At 35.3% G+C, this 19,101-nt stretch overlaps 1 protein-coding gene across 2 annotated transcripts in view; it reads left to right on the top strand.

The window, feature by feature from the left end:
* The window catches only part of HCRTR2 (hypocretin receptor 2), a 113,759-nt gene that overhangs the window by 63,391 nt on the left and 31,267 nt on the right, over positions 1-19,101 (top strand). For both annotated transcript variants that reach the window (XM_086707090.1, XM_025925591.2), the window contains exons 2-3: positions 7,843-8,021; positions 13,520-13,763. In XM_086707090.1, coding sequence (XP_086563216.1) covers positions 7,843-8,021; positions 13,520-13,763 — 423 coding nt within the window. The remainder of the gene's footprint in view (positions 1-7,842; positions 8,022-13,519; positions 13,764-19,101) is intronic.

A 19,101-nucleotide genomic window follows, 5' to 3' on the forward strand; every position in this document is an offset into this window, starting at 1 on the left:
GTGTTGATTGCTTTGGGTAGTATAGACATTTTAGCAATATTTGTTATTCCAGTCTATGGAATGTCTTTCCATTTCTTTATGCTGTCTTCACTTTCTTTCATCAATTTTATACTTTTCAGACTATAGGTCCTATCTCTTTGGTTAGATTTCTTCCTAGGTATCCTATTATTTTTGGTGTAATTTTAAATGGGATTGTTTTCTTAATTTCTCTTTTAACTGATTAATTATTGTTGTAGAAATGCAACTGATTTCTGTACATTGATATTGTATCCAGTGACTTTACTGAATTTATCTATCACTTCTAGCAATTTGGGGGTCGTATCTCTAGCAAATTGGGGGTTTCTATTTTTGTATCATGTCATCTGCAAATAGTGAAAGTTTGACATTTTCCTTGCTGATTTGGATGCCTTTGATTTCTTTTTGTTGTCTTATTGCTGAGGCTGGGACTACAAGTACTATGTTCAATAAGATTGATTAGAATGGACATCCTTGTCTTGTTCCTGACCTTAGGGGAAAGGCTGTCAGTTTTTCCCCATTGAGGATAATGTTGGCTGTGGGGTTTTCATATATGGCCTTTATTATGTTGAGGTATGTTCCCTCTAAACCTACTTTGTTGAGGGGTTTAATCATAATGGAGCTTATAATTTATGAAATGTTTTTTCTACATCTAGTGAAATGATCATATGGTTCTTATTCTTTCTCTTACTGATGTGGTGTATCACGTTGATTGACTTGTGAATATTGAAACACCCTTGCAACCCAGGAGAAATTCCACTTGGGGCATCTGGGTGGTTCAGACAGTGAAATATCCAACTCTGGGTTTTGGCTCAGGCCATGATCTCATGGTTCATGAGATCAAGCCCTGCACTGGGCTCTGTGCTGACAGCAAAAAGCCTGGTTGGGATTCTCCATCTCCCTCTCTCTGCCCCTTTCCTGCTTGTGCATGCACTCTCTCAAAATATAATAAATAAACTTTAAAAAAAATGTCAGTTGATCATGGTGCATGACTTTATAAATGTATTGTTGGATTCAGTTTGCTAGTATTTTGTTAAAGATTTTTGCATCTATGTTTACCAGGGATATTGGCCTGTAGTTCTCTTTTTTAATGGTGTCTTTATCCGATTTTGGTATCAGGATAATGCTAGCCTCATAGAATGAATTTGGAAGTTTTCCTTCATTTTCTGTTTTTTTTAGAATAGTTTGAGAAGAATAGGTATTAACTTGTATTTAAATGTGTGATAGAATTTTCCTGTGAAACCATCTGGTCCCAGATTATAGTTTACTGGGAGTTTTTTGATTACTGATTCAATACTTTGCTGGCACTTGGTCTTTTTTTTTATTAAAAAAAATTTAATGTTTATTATTTTTGAGAGAGAGAGACAGAGAGCAAGCAGGGAAGGGGAAGAGAGAGGGAGAAACAGAATCAGAAGCAGGCTCCAGGCTCTGAGTTCTCAGCACAGAGCCCTATGCAGGGCTTGAACTCACAAACCAACAGATCATGACCTGAGCATAAGTCAGCAGCCCAACCAACTGAACCACCCAGGTGCCCTGGTAATTGGTCTTTTCAATTTTCTATTTCTTAACGTTTCATTTTGGTAGTTTATATGTTTCTGGGAATTTATCCATTTCTTCTTGTTGTACAATTTGTTGGCATACAGTTTTTCATAATATTTTCTTATATTTGTTTATATTTCCCTGGTGTTGGTTGTTATTTCTCTTCTTCAATTTGTGATTTTGTTTATTTGGGTCCTTTCCATTTTTTTTTTGATAGGTCTGGCTAGAGGTGTATCAATTTTATTGATTTTTTTCAAAGAACCAGCTCCTGATTTCATCGATCTGTTCTGTTGTGTTTTGTTTTTTTTTTAAGCTTCTATATCCTTTATTTCTGCTGTTATCTTTATTAGTTCTTTCCTTTTGATGGTTTTAGGTTTTGTGTGTTGTTGTTTTTCTAGTTCCTTTAAATGTAAGGTCATGTTGTTTACTGGAAATTTTTGTTACTTCTTGAGGCAGGCCTGTGTGACTATAAACTTCCCTCTTAAAACCACTTTTGCTACATCCCAAAGGTTTTGGACCATTGTGTTTTCATTTTAATTTGTTTCTATGTACATTCCTATTTCTTCTTTTATTTCCTGGTTGACTCATTCATTGTTTAGTAACATGTTATTTAACCTCCATCTATTCGTGGTCTCTTCAGATCTTCTCTTGTGATTGACTTTTAGTTTCATAGCATTGTGGTCAGAAAAGATGCATGGTATGACTGAGATCTTTTTGAATTTGTGGAGGCTTGTTTTGTGGGCTACTATGTGATCTATTCTGGAGAATGTTCCATTAGAACTTGAAAAGAATGTGTATTCTGCTGTTTTAGCATGGAATGTTCTGAATATATCTATTATATCCATATGTTCCAGTGTGTCATTCAAAGCCAATGTTTCCTTGTTGATGTTCTGTTTAGAAGACCTGTCCGTTGATCTAAGTATGGTGTTAAAGTCTCTTACTATTATAAGTATTATTATAAATTAGTTCTTTTATGTTTGTTATTGTTTAATGTATTTGGGTTCTCCTATGTTTGGTACTTACATTGTTACATATTTACAATTGTGATATCTTCTTCTTGGATTGTCCCCTTTGTTATTATATACCGACCTTCTTTGTCTCTTATTACAGTCTTTGTTTCAAAGTCTATTTTGACTGATATAAGTATTGCTACTCTGGCTTTATTTTGACAACCATTTGCATGGTAGATGTTTGTCCATCTCCTCACTTTGAATCTGTAGATGTCTTTAGGTCTAAAACGAGTCTCTTGTATACATATTTTATTACTTGTTTGTGGTTGTTTCTGAAGATTTTCTCTGATTCTTTTTTGTCTTTTTTCATGGTTTGCTGATTTTCTTCGGTGATATATTTGGATTTATTTCTCTTTATTCTACGTATGTTTATTACTGGTTTTTGATATATGGTTACCTTTAGGTTTGTATCTCCTACATAGAACAGTCTGTATTAAGTTGATGGTCATTTAAGTTTAAGTCCATTCTTTACTCTTGCCCTCCCCATGTTTTAGATATATAATTTTATGTTTTACATCCTTTAGTTTTGTGAGTTATTTGATTTTTTAGAGAAATATTTATTTTAACTGTTTTGTGTTTCCTTCCTTTGTACTTTCACTCTTGGTCTCTCCTTTCCACTCAAAGAGTCCCCTTTAATATTTCTTGCAGGACTGGTTAATTGGTCATGAACTACTTTAGTTTTTGCCTGTCTGGGATTGTCCTTCTCTCTCCTTCTATTCTGGATGGTAACCTTGCTGGATAGAATATTCTTGGATGCAGATTTTTCCCATTCAGCACTTTGAATATATCATGCCACTCCCCTCTGGCTTGGATAGTTGCACTTGTACCCCAATGTTTATAGCAGCACTTTCAACAATAGTCAAATTATGGAAAGAGCCAATGTCCATCAACTGACAAATGGATACAGAAGATGTGATTTATATATACAATGGAATACTACTTGGCAGTGAGAAAGAATGAAATCTGGCCATTTGTAGCAACATAGATGGAAGTGGAGAGTATTATGCCAAGTGAAATAAGTCAGGCAAAGAAAGACAGATACCATATGTTTTCACTCATATGTGGATCCTGAGAAACTTATCAGAAGACCATGGGGGAGGGGAAGGGGGAAAAATAGTTACAGAGAAGGAAGGAGGCAAACCATAAGAGACTCTTAAATACTGAGAACAAACTGAGGGTTGATGGGAGGTGGGGGAAAGGGGAAAGTGGTTGGTGGGCACTGAGGAGGGCACCTGTTGGGATGAGCACTGGGTGTTGTATGGAAACCAATTTGACAAATTATATATATATAGTGAGTTAAGCTTAAAAATGAAAAAAAAAAAAATCCTCTGCTAGCCTTCTGGGTTTTCTCTTGAAAGTTGCTGACTTCTTTTTGTCTTGCTGCTTTGAAATTTTTTATCACTGTATTTTGCCAATTTAATTGCCATCTGTCTTGGTGTGGATCTGCTCTTGTTGGTTTTGATGGGAGTTCTTTGTGCCTCCCAGATATGGATATCTCTTCTTCCCCCAAATTAGGGAAGTTTTCAGCTATTCAATGAGTTCAATGAGCATCCTGTGATCATTACTTTATGTTCTCTATCAGGCAGTTACTTGTTTCTGTTTTGCTAAGATCTCCAGCTGTGGCCTTGTCCTATTCTTTAATTTGGGATACACTTCTCTGTATTCCCATTTTGTATAAGTCTCTGTGCCCTTTTCTCCGTGTTAGAAAAGTCAGCTACATCTCCAATTCTTGAAGGTAATGCCCTTATGAAAAAGAGATCATGTGGTGCCATGCTGTGTAATGTCCCCTGTTCTCTAAGGCCTAGTACTTCCAGGAGTGTCTCCATTCTGTGCTGCTTGTGCTCTGCTATTTTGTCCTGGCTGCCTGATCCTTCAGGCCTGTCATCTGCAAAGGTTCTCTTTGCCCATTAAGGTCAGGGCTTGGTACCTGGCCTGAATGTGGCATGTTTTAACCAGGTGTGCTCTGGTCTGTTTGTGAAATGAGACCTATCACTGCGGCATCTGGAACTGAGGCTCTGCAAAACTCCTACACTGGGAGATGTAGTGTGAGCCACTCTTCTGGGGGATGAGAACTACTACAATGGGTCTGAGGCAAGCATGATTGGGAGGGGCATTTCCACTGGAGTGTGGTGGGTCTTAGCATAAGCAAGTTGGGTAGTGAGTGTAGACATTGCACTGGTTCCTGTAAAGTAAGTGTAATCCTGTACTTTTGCTGAGGTATGGGTAAGGGAAAGGCCCTGGCCAGTTCCTCTGTCCCCAGAGAGGTCTTTCCATTAACACTGCCTCTCTGGGACATGCTCTGAGGTGAGTGAATGACCTCCCCAATATGTGTCCCAGACACTCTTCAGATTGGTCTTTCCATGCTGTATGTCCACAGGCTATTTGCCCTTGCTTTTCTCCAAGAGCAGCCCCAATGTCCTCTTGGCTGTATCTTAGTCAAATGTCCTGCCTTTAAAACTTCAGACTTTAAGACCTGTTGTTTGCAAGAACTAACAAAATCCAGTTTCTCTTGCTTTCCAACCCAATTTCTGTGGGAGATTGTTTTCCACATACACTCCCCTGTGTGCTAGTTTGTCTGTAGCCCTTCGTGACTGTGGCTCTCTCCCCAGCACAACTACCATGATCTATTTCTCTCCGAAACTGCATCTCTGCATTTCCTATCTTCTTTGATGTGGCCTCTTCCCTACCTTTAGTTATGGAGTTTGTTCCTCCAGTCTTTAGGTTGATTTATGGGGTATGTAGGATGATTTGATAATTATCTAGTTGTATTTGTGGGACAATGTGAGCCTAGGATCCTCCTACTCCACTGTCATCTTCCAACCTCTACCTCTTGCATTTTTTACGTTAGCCATTCTAACAGGTATAAGACAATATCTCACTGTGGTTGTTCTTTTTATTTCACTGACAATTAGTGATGTTGAGCATGTTTTCATGTGTCTTTTGGCCATTTGTATGTCTTCTTTGTAAAAATATCTATTCAGGTATTCTGCCCATTTTTTAATCAGATTGTTTATTGTTTTGGTGATGAGTTGTGTAAGTTCTTTATATATTTTAGATATTAACCCCTTATAAGATATAACAGGCCTCCAGTTATGGAATGAGTAAGTCATGGGAATAAAAGGAAAAGCATAAGGAATATTCAATGGCTGAAAACTGATACCAGGTGAAAGTATACTTTTCTCATATTGGCTAGTCATAATTCATCAATACTGTCTTTCCATCTTTGTCTCCCCTTCAAAATATAGATACTTGGGAGTAAATCTAGAACTGGTTGTATTTTTTTAAGTCTTATTTTCTTTCCTAGATCCAAAATTGCACCATTTGAGTCATTTCTTGACCAAGTATTAACAGTGTGATACTTATATCAATTTCCTTATAACAAGTTATGATAACATGTTACTCAAATACTAGTGTTCCTTTGTGTATGTGTGTGTATGTTTGTATGTCTTCAAGTGTTTCTGGGGAAAAATCATTCAGTTGTATCACTTTCAAATAATAATGATTACAGTTTACCTTAATAAAATTCATCTGGATTTTTGGATACTAGTATACTGAAATTAGAGAAAGATGTGAAGTTTTGAAAATTCAGTCCTCAGGAATTCAGGTATTTTATTAACTTAGCATCTGTTGGTGACTTAAAGGTAATTTAAGCTTCAGGAGCGACTGAAAACATTTTCAGCATATGAAACTCTTAATAAATGGTATAAAATTGTCCAAAAGAAATCCTTATTTAGTGACTTAAATTTAACAAAATGTGCTTTTATTTATTCACTACATAAGGTTACTAATCACTGCATCATTTGGGTGTATAGGTGACAGCTCTGACAGTTTAATGATACCCAAGGCAAATTCAGTTACTTTTAGTGAAGCAAACTGTCAATAGATGTGGGTAGCAGTGCTTACACCTATATAGTTCTTGAGTCAGTGGTTATGTAACTTTTGGATACACCACACAGAGGAGGACAGAGAATTGAGGAACTGGATGTTCTTTTCATAAAGAGCAACTGAACAAGATAAGAACAGCTTTTAAAAATGAAGATACACTGAAAAGCAATGAGGAAGGCTCAACTCTGAGAGTATTGAAAAATGTGTTTGATAGGAAGTGATGTTTAGAAGCCATCAAGAGTAACAGCAAGGAAAGAGGATTGAGTCTCTGGAAGTTATACGTATCTTGCTATAACCCATTCATTTTTTCAAATAAAGAAAAAGGCATGGTGAAAAGACCAAGATTTCTCACTTGGTGTTGAATCCCAGCTGCAGTTGTAGTTCTGTGCTTTATGATCCATTTATCCCTAACCGAGCTCCACAAATTCCCTATGTCTCAATTGCTTCATGTAAAAAATGATGGTAACAATGTCTTCCCTTGTGATTGTCAAGATTAAATGACCTAAGCCTTTTATATATGAACCATATAGCTCGTTGTTTGCCAATAATAGGGGTTGAATAATTGTTGGCTTTTGTCTTTTAAACCTCTTCATCTATTAAATGTTCTAAATGCAGAGTTTGGGAGCAGATAGGATAAATGTCATGGCTGAGGCAAACACTATAGTTCATTGAAAATAGCTAGCTCCTAATTCATCTCACTTCGGTAAATATTTCTTGAGTCTCTACTACATGCTGAGCACTAAGGGAATAGAAAGAAGAATCAAAGATTGTTCTTTAACTTCTGGGAATCGTGATTCAAAATCAAGAATGAATGTAGTATTATGATCCATTGAGAAACAAATGAACTCATTTTAAGCATGGATTCAGAATTCACATTAAGTTGACTGATTCAATGAAAATAGTACATTCCCTTTTCAATGTTTATTTGTGGACCTTACAGGAGTATTAATTAGCTTGGCAGTATTTCCTCATCAGTACCTGTTTTCTTTGTATTATTACTGTCTTAGTCTTTTTGGGCTGCTGTAACAGCATACCATAAACTAGATGGCTTATGAACCACATACATTTATTTCTCACAGTTCTGAAATCTGAGAAGTCCAACATCAAAGCTGTAGCAGATTTAATGTCTGGTAAGGGCCAATCTCCTGGTTCATAGACAACAGCTTTTCACTGTGTCCTCATATGGTGATAGGGGCAAGGAATGTCTCTGGGGTCCCTTTTATAAGGCACTAATCCCATTATTGAGGGATCTGCCACCATGATCTATTCATCTCCTGAAGGCCCATTTCCTAACACCATCACACAACGTGTTAGGATTTCAACGTAGGAATTTTGTGGGGACAAAAATATTTAGTCCTTAACGGTAACTATTCTTTTTTTTTTTCCAAATTAGTTTGTGTGGCAGTGTGGAAAAACCACCACATGAGGACAGTAACCAACTACTTTATAGTCAACCTTTCTCTGGCTGATGTGCTCGTGACCATTACCTGCCTCCCAGCCACATTGGTTGTGGATATCACCGAGACCTGGTTCTTTGGACAGTCCCTCTGTAAAGTTATTCCTTATTTACAGGTAATTTTTTTCCATACTTCTATCTATTCAAACACAGAAGCTACTGAAAAAGTATTTTCAGTTAAGTATTGGAAGTATTTTCAGTTATGGTCTTCTGGTAAATTAACTAGCGAGCTAAGAGAAATATACTTGCTTAAGAAATTAACAAACTTAAAAAAATAATACTTGATACTTTCTGGGTAAATAAGTTCTGGGTGAAAAATAAAACAGTAGAATCCTCAAGTCATCATTAGATGACTTTCTCAGCAGAAAACCTCTTATTTCTTTGATCTCTAATTTTCCCATTGTAAAATAAGGAAATTGAACAAATTAATGATTGAGCCTCTCCTAGCTCAAATAAGCAAGGTCTGTTTATTTTTATTTTTGTTAAGTGATTTTGTTTCACAATGAGAAATTAAAGTTATGTGATCAAATTAGTACAGTGAATATATTTCAGTGTTGGTTCTGAATCAAACTACCAGGTTTGGAATCTCTATTCTGCTATTTACTTAGTGTATGCTCTTGATCCAAATACATAAGCTCTTTGTGATTCACTTATTATAGAAGGATAATAATTTTTATTATAGCTCACTCCTATGGTTGTGATGAAATTTTACTAAGATAATTTATATAAATTACATGGAATAGTGATTGCCCTCTGGAAGAGAATGATCTTACAAAAATATAGTATGTTCTCAATAAACATCAGTTATCATCATCATCATCATCATCATCATTAGACATTTTATTGTTCTGTGTGGAAGTAGTTTTTTCTACAATGAATTGCCCTAGAATAAATTGAGAATAAGCACTTTCAGAGAATAATTTTGTGATGGGTATTCTGACAGTTCTAAAAATATGGCCACAGCCACAGCCCTTAAAGAGGTGGATTCCCTTTAGCAATCGGAAAGTGAATGAGATCATGGCAATTCTCCGCTTATCTTCTTGTAACCCTCCCTTACCCCTCAGTCCCTACTCCATCCAGTCTCCCAGATGGTCATCACATTATTTGGAAGGGATGAAAATATACTCCCAGTAATGAAATATTGGTGCAGGTAGGACAATTGGACATGCAAAAAAAAATCTAGACACTTCACAAAAATTAACTCAGAATGGATTATAGACCTGAATATAACATGTAAAAGTAAAAAACTCCTAGAAGATAAGATAGAAAAAAGCCTAGATGATCTTGAGTATGTTGATGACTTTTTAGGTGCAATACCAATGGTATGATCCTGAAAGGAATAATTGATAAGTTGACTTCACTAATATTAAAAACTTATGCTCTGTGAAAGACAATGACAAGAGAAAGGGAAGACAAGCCACAGACCTGGAGAAAATATTTTCAAAAAGATGCTTATAATAAAGGATTGATACCCAAAATATACACAGAACTCTGAAAACTCAACAGTAAGGAAACAAATAACACAATTAAAAAATGGGCCAGAAACACCTCACTAATTATGATATACAGGTGGCAAAGAAGCTATGACAAGATGCTCTTTATCCTATATCATCGGCAAAATGCAAATTAAAACAACAATGAAATACCACTATACACCTCTTAGTATGGCCAAATTCTGGAACACTGACAGCACCAAATGCTGGTGAGGATGTGGAACAATAGGAATTCTCATTTACGGTCGATGTACAGGCACTTTGAAACACACTCTGCTTGTTTATTGTAAAACTAAACATCTCTTCATATGACCCAGCAGTTGCATTCCTTGGTATTTACCCAAAGGAGTTGAAAACTTATGTCTACCCAAAAACTTGCATGCAAATGTTTATAGCAGCTTTCTTCATAATCACCAAAACTTGGATGCAACCAAGATGTCCTTCAGTAGGTAAATGGATAAACTGTGGTACATCCAGACAATAGAATATTATGTAGTACTACAATGAAATGAACTATTAAGCCATGCAAAGACATGGAAGAAAGAAGAAACTTAAATGCTTATTATTAAGTGAAAGAAGCCAATCTGAGAAGGCTATACATTGTTATGATTTCAATAATATGACATTCTGGAAAAGGCAAAACTAGAGAGACGATAAAAAGATAAATGGTTGCCAGAGGTGGGAAGGAATGAGCACAGAAAAAAATGATAATAAAATGGTGGACATATTTCCAAACACATAGAATGTATAGCACCAAGATTGAACCATAATGTAAACTATGGACTTTCAGTGATTATGATGTGTCAGTGTAGGTTCATCGATTGTAACAGATGTACCACTCTGGTGGGGTGATGGTGATACTGAGAGAGACAGGGAGTAAATGGGAAATCTCTGTAACTTCTCAAGTTTTATGTGATCTTAAAAGTATCCCCAAAATAAAGTTTTAATAAGAACAAAAGTTGGGGGAGATCACAAACAGCCCATTGCTAGAAAATATGATAAGGCTTTTGGATCTTAAGTGTTAGGAAGAGATATTTAGCTCAATAGTTCTACAGTAAACTTATAAGAAGTGATAATTTCTTAGATTAGACACTACTGATAGAATAGTAAGTGTAAAATGCCATGGACATTATAAACTTTACTGGAAACATTAGCTATAAGTTTAATTTGTGTCTGTCAGATGAAAACCATGAATTGGTCACAAAAATAAAATTCAGTATTTTTTGTTTGCTTGTTTTTAGATTAATAGTACATTGAGCAACAGAGAAAAATATCCTCATTGGGAGAAGAAAACAGTAATAAAGGGGTCATATGGTTTTGCATGAAGACGCTGGGGGAGATTATAAATAGCACAGAACTATAATATTTTACCATCTCTTGGTTTTAATAACCACCCAGGGAAAAATTTGAGGGGTTCTCTTAAGTTTCAAGATGGCTTCACTGGTCCAGAAACTTCTTTTGGCTGAGTGAGAAAATTTTATGCTTTCTCTGCAAACCAGAAGATTCCTGAGCGAACACTGGAATGATAAGAGAGGGATATGTCACCCTATAGTTGGTACAGTCCTTCTCTAATGCACAGTGATAACTTCTTATAGACCAGGTATTTCAGACTCTTCTGTGAACATGAAAGAACAAATTGGATGCAGTGTGTACCCAGTGAGTGATGCAGGGCATGGGTCTCTTATAAAGTTATTGACAGTACTATTTCATACAGCACAATTTATTAGCAAATCCTACAGTGATGGAACATTTTCATTTCCTGAGAGACTCTGTCTGCTTCTCTATCAACACTGCCCAGTCTAGTCAAGACCTCAGCTTATTCTCTCCTCTATAGGCCAAGGGAAAATCGCTGGGTAACCACAAAATCTGAATCAGGTAAAAAAACATATATATATATATATATATATATATATATATATATATATATATATCCATTTATTACCTCACTCAGCATTGGTTCTTTATTAAAAGTTATAAATGCACAAAAATATTGGTGTACTGGTAAAACTACTATCTCCAAATTTTCTCAGCATTTATTTCCCATTTTCCATAGAATTTCCCCAAATGGTATGAATAGTATCAATGGGCAATAAGCCATTCATTCAGTCTTGAGTAGTTGTTTTTCCTTAGTTGTGCTATACTGAAACTGATGGCTTTATCCTTTATATGAAACTTGCATCCTACTTAAAGTTTAAAAACATATTACAAAAAACATCCAGCCAGATTTTAAGGTTATTCAGTCATTCAGTTTAAGATTCTTTGTATATATATATGCACTAATTTTCTATGACTTACATGTTATTTTTCTTCTAATTAGAATAGAGTATAATACAATACAACCTTTAGGCTTATGACCAATAAACAATAACACTTTGGAAAATGCACAAAAATCTTAAAAAGCTCACAAATATAATAAAGCTTAGCTGAATAATTCAAGTGACCCTTTTGTATCTTTAATAATTCTATAAATCCAAGACCATTAACATTTACTGGGCTATTTAGTGAATAATTAACATAGATTTCTTAGAGAATTAAAACATATTTAATTCTCATACTTACAGGAGCAGTTGACTACTTTTTCAGAGTGACTTTTTTTTTTAACTGCAGAAGAAGGTCTGCACAGGACGTGTCAGGAAAAGAACAAAGCCAACTGAAATGGAAGTGGTGGTGGGATAGTCTCCCCCAATCTCTTTGTCACACTTTTCTACTTTCCAGTCTATTAGCTCCTGTATCCAAATATGCAGTGTGGCAAAATTTCCAAGTCTTTTTTTTTTTTTTTAATTTTTAAAAATTTTAAAGTAATCTCTATACCCAATATGGGGCTCGAATCACAACCTTGAGATCAAGAGTCACATGCTCTATCGACTGAACCAGCCAGGCGACCCCAAATTTCCACTTCTACTTGCCATGGATCTCTGATGTCTTTTTGTCATATCTATATGCTAGCATGGAACAGATTCATCATCTACGAAAGCAAGTCTCCAGCATTGCCCTGACCACAGGGTACCCATAGTATGGGTGAAAGATCAAGCACTTAACAGCGGAAGTTCACATCATCTTATCTCACTTCCTTTCCAACATTTATAATCTTCACTGGATTCATTCTCAAATGATTTGCTATCAGGTTGATTTAAGCTAATATCAAAGTCTAAATGAAAAAGGTACCCAGATGTGCCCTCCTAGAAGTGAAAGCAGCAACACAGCTCTCATTTGTAATCACTTACGATAAGATGCAATTTTATACCTCCCGCCAAGAAAGTGTTGTTAATGGGATGCTAGTGTGTATTATGCACCAGTAAATACAGTACTCTGTGCTGATGGAGTCTGCTTTGGGTTGTGACTCTGCACCTCCCCCACTCTGTCTCTCTGTCTCTCAAAATGAGACAAGACTCTCTGTCTCTCAAAAATGAATAAATGTTAAAAAAAAAATTTTAAGCATCACTTGTAGTGGTGTTAATTATACGGAAATCTGGACTAGGTGAATCTATTTGAGTTTGAGAGGCCGGTTGCTCATACCACCAATAAGAGAACTATAGTGAGGAGTCCCATACAGGATTCTCTTCTAACATAACTCTTGCCTTTGCATGCAACATGCTAGAAATGAACCGATGCACAAATAGCCTTTGTTATTTGAAAATATGTACCACAGCATCCATAATTTAAAAAATCCTAGTTAAATGCAATTGCAATCAGATTTCTGTATATTTTAAAAGCTAAACACGTCATTGTCTCTATAAGTGAGAGTTTTCTAGTTCAAACTAAACATATATGTTCTATTTTGTTTTTCGAAAGTATTTTTCCCCTGCCAATGCAAAGTTGCAAGATAAAATGATGACAGTAATTACTCAAAGAATGCCATATTACAAATTAAAACATTTAGCATAAAATGATTGCAGCCTTTTCATATCACCTTTTCCATGTTTCACAGGAAATATGTTTTTTTCTCTGATACATTTTAAATAGTACTTTTATATTTTTTAGGGAAAAAACTAGCATGAAATGTTTTGTAACCACTTTGAGTCTGATTATCTGCACGGCCCTTTCTAATGTGATAAGGATACAAAGAATGGATCCATTTAACACCAAGTGCTTCTCTTGTCCTATGTTCTTTCTCTCTCTAGACCGTGTCAGTGTCTGTGTCTGTTCTCACACTGAGCTGCATTGCCTTGGATCGATGGTATGCAATCTGTCACCCTTTGATGTTTAAGAGCACAGCCAAGAGGGCCAGGAATAGCATTGTCATCATCTGGATTGTCTCCTGCATTATAATGATTCCTCAGGCCATAGTCATGGAATGCAGCACCATGCTCCCTGGCTTAGCCAATAAAACCACTCTCTTTACTGTGTGTGATGAGCGCTGGGGCGGTAAGTACATTATGGGCCACAGGCTGACATTTATATGACAGCTGAAAACTAAAATTTTGATTTGCATAGCCATTGTGAAGCTGACCTTGTATGTTTTATTGGCATCTGTTAATAAAGTATTGCAAAAGCACGAAACCCAAGTAGGAACCCAAAACAGTTTCACAGAATAGCTCCACCTACCTCTGTCTTTTGGAAACATTGATGCACGGTTATCTAGTTTTCATATTTTACAGGTAGAGAATGAATGGAAGGACTTTCCCTAAAATTTATATTTAATTATGCCAGATTTTCTTAAATTCTCTAAAACAATAAAAACTCATTTATACAATCCAAATACATATTCCAGAGTGATTAACATTTTACAAGATAGTACAATGTTTTATTGCCTCAAGTGCTAAGTTCTCTAATGGGCTTCAGATACAACTGGGAATTTTCATTTTAAAACCATGTCCTGCCTGGAAACGTGACTGGAGTTGAGTATGTAGACTTATGCTCTTCTCTAAGTCAAATTATCTAAATTTGCTGTGTTTATTCATAAAATATTAAACTGATAAATTATCACATAATTTTTTCTGATTTAAGAATTATATTATGTGGGCACCTGGGTAACTCGGTTAAGCGTCCGTTTCTTGATTTTAGCTCAGATCATGATCTCACAGTTTGAGGTATTGAGTCCTGCGTGGAGCTCTGTGCTGACAGTGCAGAGCCTACTTGGGATTCTCTCCCTCCCTCTCTCTCTGCCCCTCCCCTGTTTGTGTGCACACATGCACATGTGCACAATCCCTTTCTCTCTCAAAAGAAACATTTTATTTTATTTTATTTTATTTTTTAATTTTTTTTTCAACGTTTATTTATTTTGGGGAGAGAGAGAGACAGAGCATGAACGGGGGAGGGGCAGAGAGAGAGGGAGACACAGAATCGGAAACAGGCTCCAGGCTCCTAGCCATCAGCCCAGAGCCTGACGCGGGGCTTGAACTCACGGACCGCGAGATCGTGACCTGGCTGAAGTTGGACGCTTAACCGACTGCGCCACCCAGGCGCCCCAAAAGAAACATTTTAAAAAAAGAATAAATTATGAATCCTTTTGGTTTCCAATCTGATATATATATGGCAGTTAAATTTATAATTTTTTTAAAAATTTTTATTAATTTTTGACAGAAACAGAGCATGAGCAGGGGAGGGGCAGAGAGAGAGGGAGACACAGAATCTGAAACAGGTTCCAGGCTCTGAGCTGTCAGCACAGAGCCTAACCCGGGGTTCAAACCCGTGAACTGTGAGATCATGACCTGAGCCAAAGTCCGATGCTTAACTGACTGAGCCACCCAGGCACCCCAATCTGATATGTGTGGCAGTTAACTTTAAACAAGCAGAAGTTTGAAGGCCTTATATTCTTTTGGTTCAAAACTTTCAGTGAGAGCCTTTAAGGTTTTTCTGTAATAGTGGAAACACTTCTATCAATACCTGATGATGGCACAAACCTGGACACAGCAAGGAAATCAAACAATACTGCGTTTTAGTATAGCATGTACTAGTTACAAAATTATTACATTAAATTTGAGGAAAACAATCTGTTATCTTCTGGGTAAGTATATAACAATGGCTCATACTTAGGAAGTTTAAACATTAGGAAGGAATTTGTTTATTAGACAGATGTACATTTATGAATATTAGAAAATGTATCAATGAAAACAGTGTACCCCATGGATTGCTTATGGGTCTGGTATTTTAAAGTATTTGAATCTTTGAATTTATATTATTTCCTACCTTAATACTTTGATTGGAACACTGAAAAGAAAAAAGTCAGGAACTAAAAATTTAGGCATATGCTTTCACTCTAACAGGATAAAAATTAAAAGGCACTGGGATTACTTTTCATATATTATCCAAAGACCCATAGTAACTAAAATTGCACAGTCCGTGGTGTCTATTGTCCCAAATATTAACTAGCCATTTTTGAAATTGAGGTTTTCCCTTCCTTTCTAACATTGTAATTCATTTGCTATATTTTCTCTGGATCATCTTCATTTTCCCCCAAATTTCCTTATTAACGACGCAGACAAAAACATAATGAATGGAAAATTCCAAAAGGGTAAGTCTGTTTCTTTAGAGTCTTAAGTCCCATTTATTTAATGTTCAAACAACATCTTGAGTACTTAGGATATGCCAGGAATTATGCCAACCTGGAGAGAAATAGACTGCCTATGGGAACACATTGCAGGGAGTGAGACTGAAAACCAAACAAACAAATGTTTATAATGTAATTAGTATTTCCGTATACTTGTATACAAAGTGCTAGGAACACAAATGAGAGAACAGACTCAGCCCTGGCCATTTGAACAAATGTTTACAAAGGAGCCGCTAACATTTCAGTGAAGAATTGGAGGAGAGATTCTCCAAACAGGGAAAATGGGAAAGGGTGTCCCGGAAGGGAGAAAACCCACACTATGAGAACTATCCCTGAAAGAAGAAAAGAGGGTACTGGACCTGTAGTTTCTGCAGGTGTGTTTGGAAAACACACTGTGTTTTCCAGAACTGTGTTTGGAAAGACTGGTTTGGCGACCAATTGTGACATGTCTCTTAGGCAATTTTTATACAATGAGTTATATTTGGAAATCAGTCTAAGATCTCTTGATCAGAATGCTTTTGTTAATTAATGAAGAAATTGAGCCATAAATTATTTGCAGATTATGAAGCAAAGAAGTACATGTAAATTTAAGCTTCCAACTCAAAAGTTGGATTCTTTAAGCTTGTGAAAATGGCACAAAGATTAAATACCTACCTTTAATCTAACATGTCAGTAGTATTTTCTCTAAAATATTTTATTTTTTTATTTTATTTTTTTAAATTTTTTTTTCAACATTTATTTATTTTTGGGACAGAGAGAGACAGAGCATGAACGGGGGAGGGGCAGAGAGAGAGGGAGACACAGAATCGGAAACAGGCTCCAGGCTCCGAGCCATCAGCCCAGAGCCTGACGCGGGGCTCGAACTCAGGAACCGCGAGATCGTGACCTGGCTGAAGTCGGACGCTTAACCGACTGCGCCACCCAGGCGCCCCTCTAAAATATTTTAGTAATTAGTTTATACATTTGTAGACTGCTTTGATAAGATTGTATTTCTTTTTTTAATGTTGCCCTGAATAATCAAGCAGCATTCACTTTCATTGACAAAAAGATTCTGGAGCTAGGGAATCCTGTCATTAATTCTGATTAAATAAATAGCCACATCACTTTATAATTACTTTGAGTAAAAAATATAAATATCTAAAACTCATTTCAACCTTTAGCGTTTATTATCTAGCTCTAGCAGAGACATTTTACTAAAAACAGCAACTGCTATTGAATATTTAAAATTCTAAAAGCCTTCAGAAGTAATTTAGGGCAACTATTTGAAAAATGATTTTATATTAGTCCACAATTACTTAACATGATTATAAAGGCTTAAGTTAAGCCATACAAAATTGAGTTTACCATCCACAAAATCAAAAAATAAAATTTGTGAAATTAACCTTTTGAATATTAAATGAAATTTTAAATCACTTAGTGTTTTCAAGAAGAATATGAAAGAATCAAAGTGAGCTCTTATCATTTTGATCATTAGACATCTCTTTCACTATAATAATTTTTACATAGCATGACCTCTTTATATAGGCTCTTTAGAAGTCCATGGTCAACTTAAAATGTTAAAACTCAGACACGTGTGTGATAATAGCCGGCTAAAAAGACCATAGGAAATTATATTTTATAGTGTTGGCTCTCTAAAGTTCAAACATCTTTAAAGTCTGAAAACATTTAGTCCAATTTAAAAAAAAATTGTTATGAAATATCTTCTATTTTAGATTAATTCGTGAACTGTGTTTCTTTTTTTTATCCAAAGTTTAATCAATAACATAGGTATAAAAGCAGACAGTGATATCATAATTGTCCTACACCCAATATATTACAGCATAGAAAGAACCAGTGAACAGTGTGATCACTTGATCCATATCTATCAAATCACTTTTAGGAAAGTCTTGCAAACGCTATGTCACTCGTGGTGCAGAATAACTGAGAACTCTCTGTCTCAGTCTTACTGAAAATGTTACCATAAATATTTAATATTTTGTGGATAAGTTATTTCTGCAACTCATTATATGTATTATTGCCGATGGCTTGTACCAAAAAAACAAAACAAAACCAATAACCCACAAGCCATAACTTCTGGAAGGCACACTCAGTACTCAAAACAAATATATTAATATTTATTTAAATAATCTTTAAAATATGTCTTTGTAAATGTTACATTCATTCACACTTCTAAAATTATTCCAGAATTATATACATCGTTTCTTGATTGCTTGATTTGTAAATGCAGTTTCACAGAACATATTCTATTGGAAGGAAACTAACTCCTTTTGTGCACTCAAAGATATAATGGTCTCACCATTCATCCAACACTTAATGAGTATGTCTTGTTTGCCAAACATTTTGTAGACCTTGGGGGATTTATAATTTCTCTTTTCTTGGATCTCACTGCCAAATTCTTGTTTGGTGGTCTGAAAGAAAATAATAATGGAGTCCTTCTTTACAGTCAAATTAATTATAGCACCTTGCCTATTGTAAGATTTTGAAAAAAATATATATATATATTGAATTTCAGTGTACATATATGTTCTCTCTCTTTTTTTCTCTCTCTCTATATATACATATATGTGTATCTCTATATATATACATATACATATATATATACATATATACATATACATATATACACACATATATACATATATATACATATATACATACATGCATATATACATATATATACATACATATATATACACACACATACATATAACATTTTATTAGAGAGAAGATAATAAAATAAAGATTCAAGTAAACTTTATTGGATTCATAAACTTTGAAAAGACAGTCTATATGGAATATTTGGGAACTTTAATTTATTGGTCCATTGAGTCCCTGATAGGTATAACATGAAGGACAAAGTGTTTGTAGATTATAGATAATTAGATTAGCATGTTGGCTCAATAATACACCTTAACTCACTGAGATTAAGTCTTGCCTTGTTAACATAGGACATTATTCTTTGATCTCTGATTTTGGGGACTAAATAAAGATCCACATTTGCTCCGTAATTATTGGTTTGATATATATGCAAGAATTTATTCAGATTGTACCTATTTATTATTTGAGGAGAGACACTAATTTTGAATGGTTGCCAATCTTTAAGATGTTGTTTTATAATATGAGTGCTTGAGTGCAACAAATTTCATGTAACTACATTCTAGGTTATATATAAATGTCTTGAATACATAGAAGACATTGTTCATCAAGTGCAGA

The sequence above is a fragment of the Puma concolor genome, chromosome B2, assembly GCF_028749965.1.
Source record: "Puma concolor isolate L17-30 chromosome B2, mPumCon1.1.hap2, whole genome shotgun sequence".
NCBI classification, from domain to species: Eukaryota; Metazoa; Chordata; class Mammalia; order Carnivora; family Felidae; genus Puma; species Puma concolor.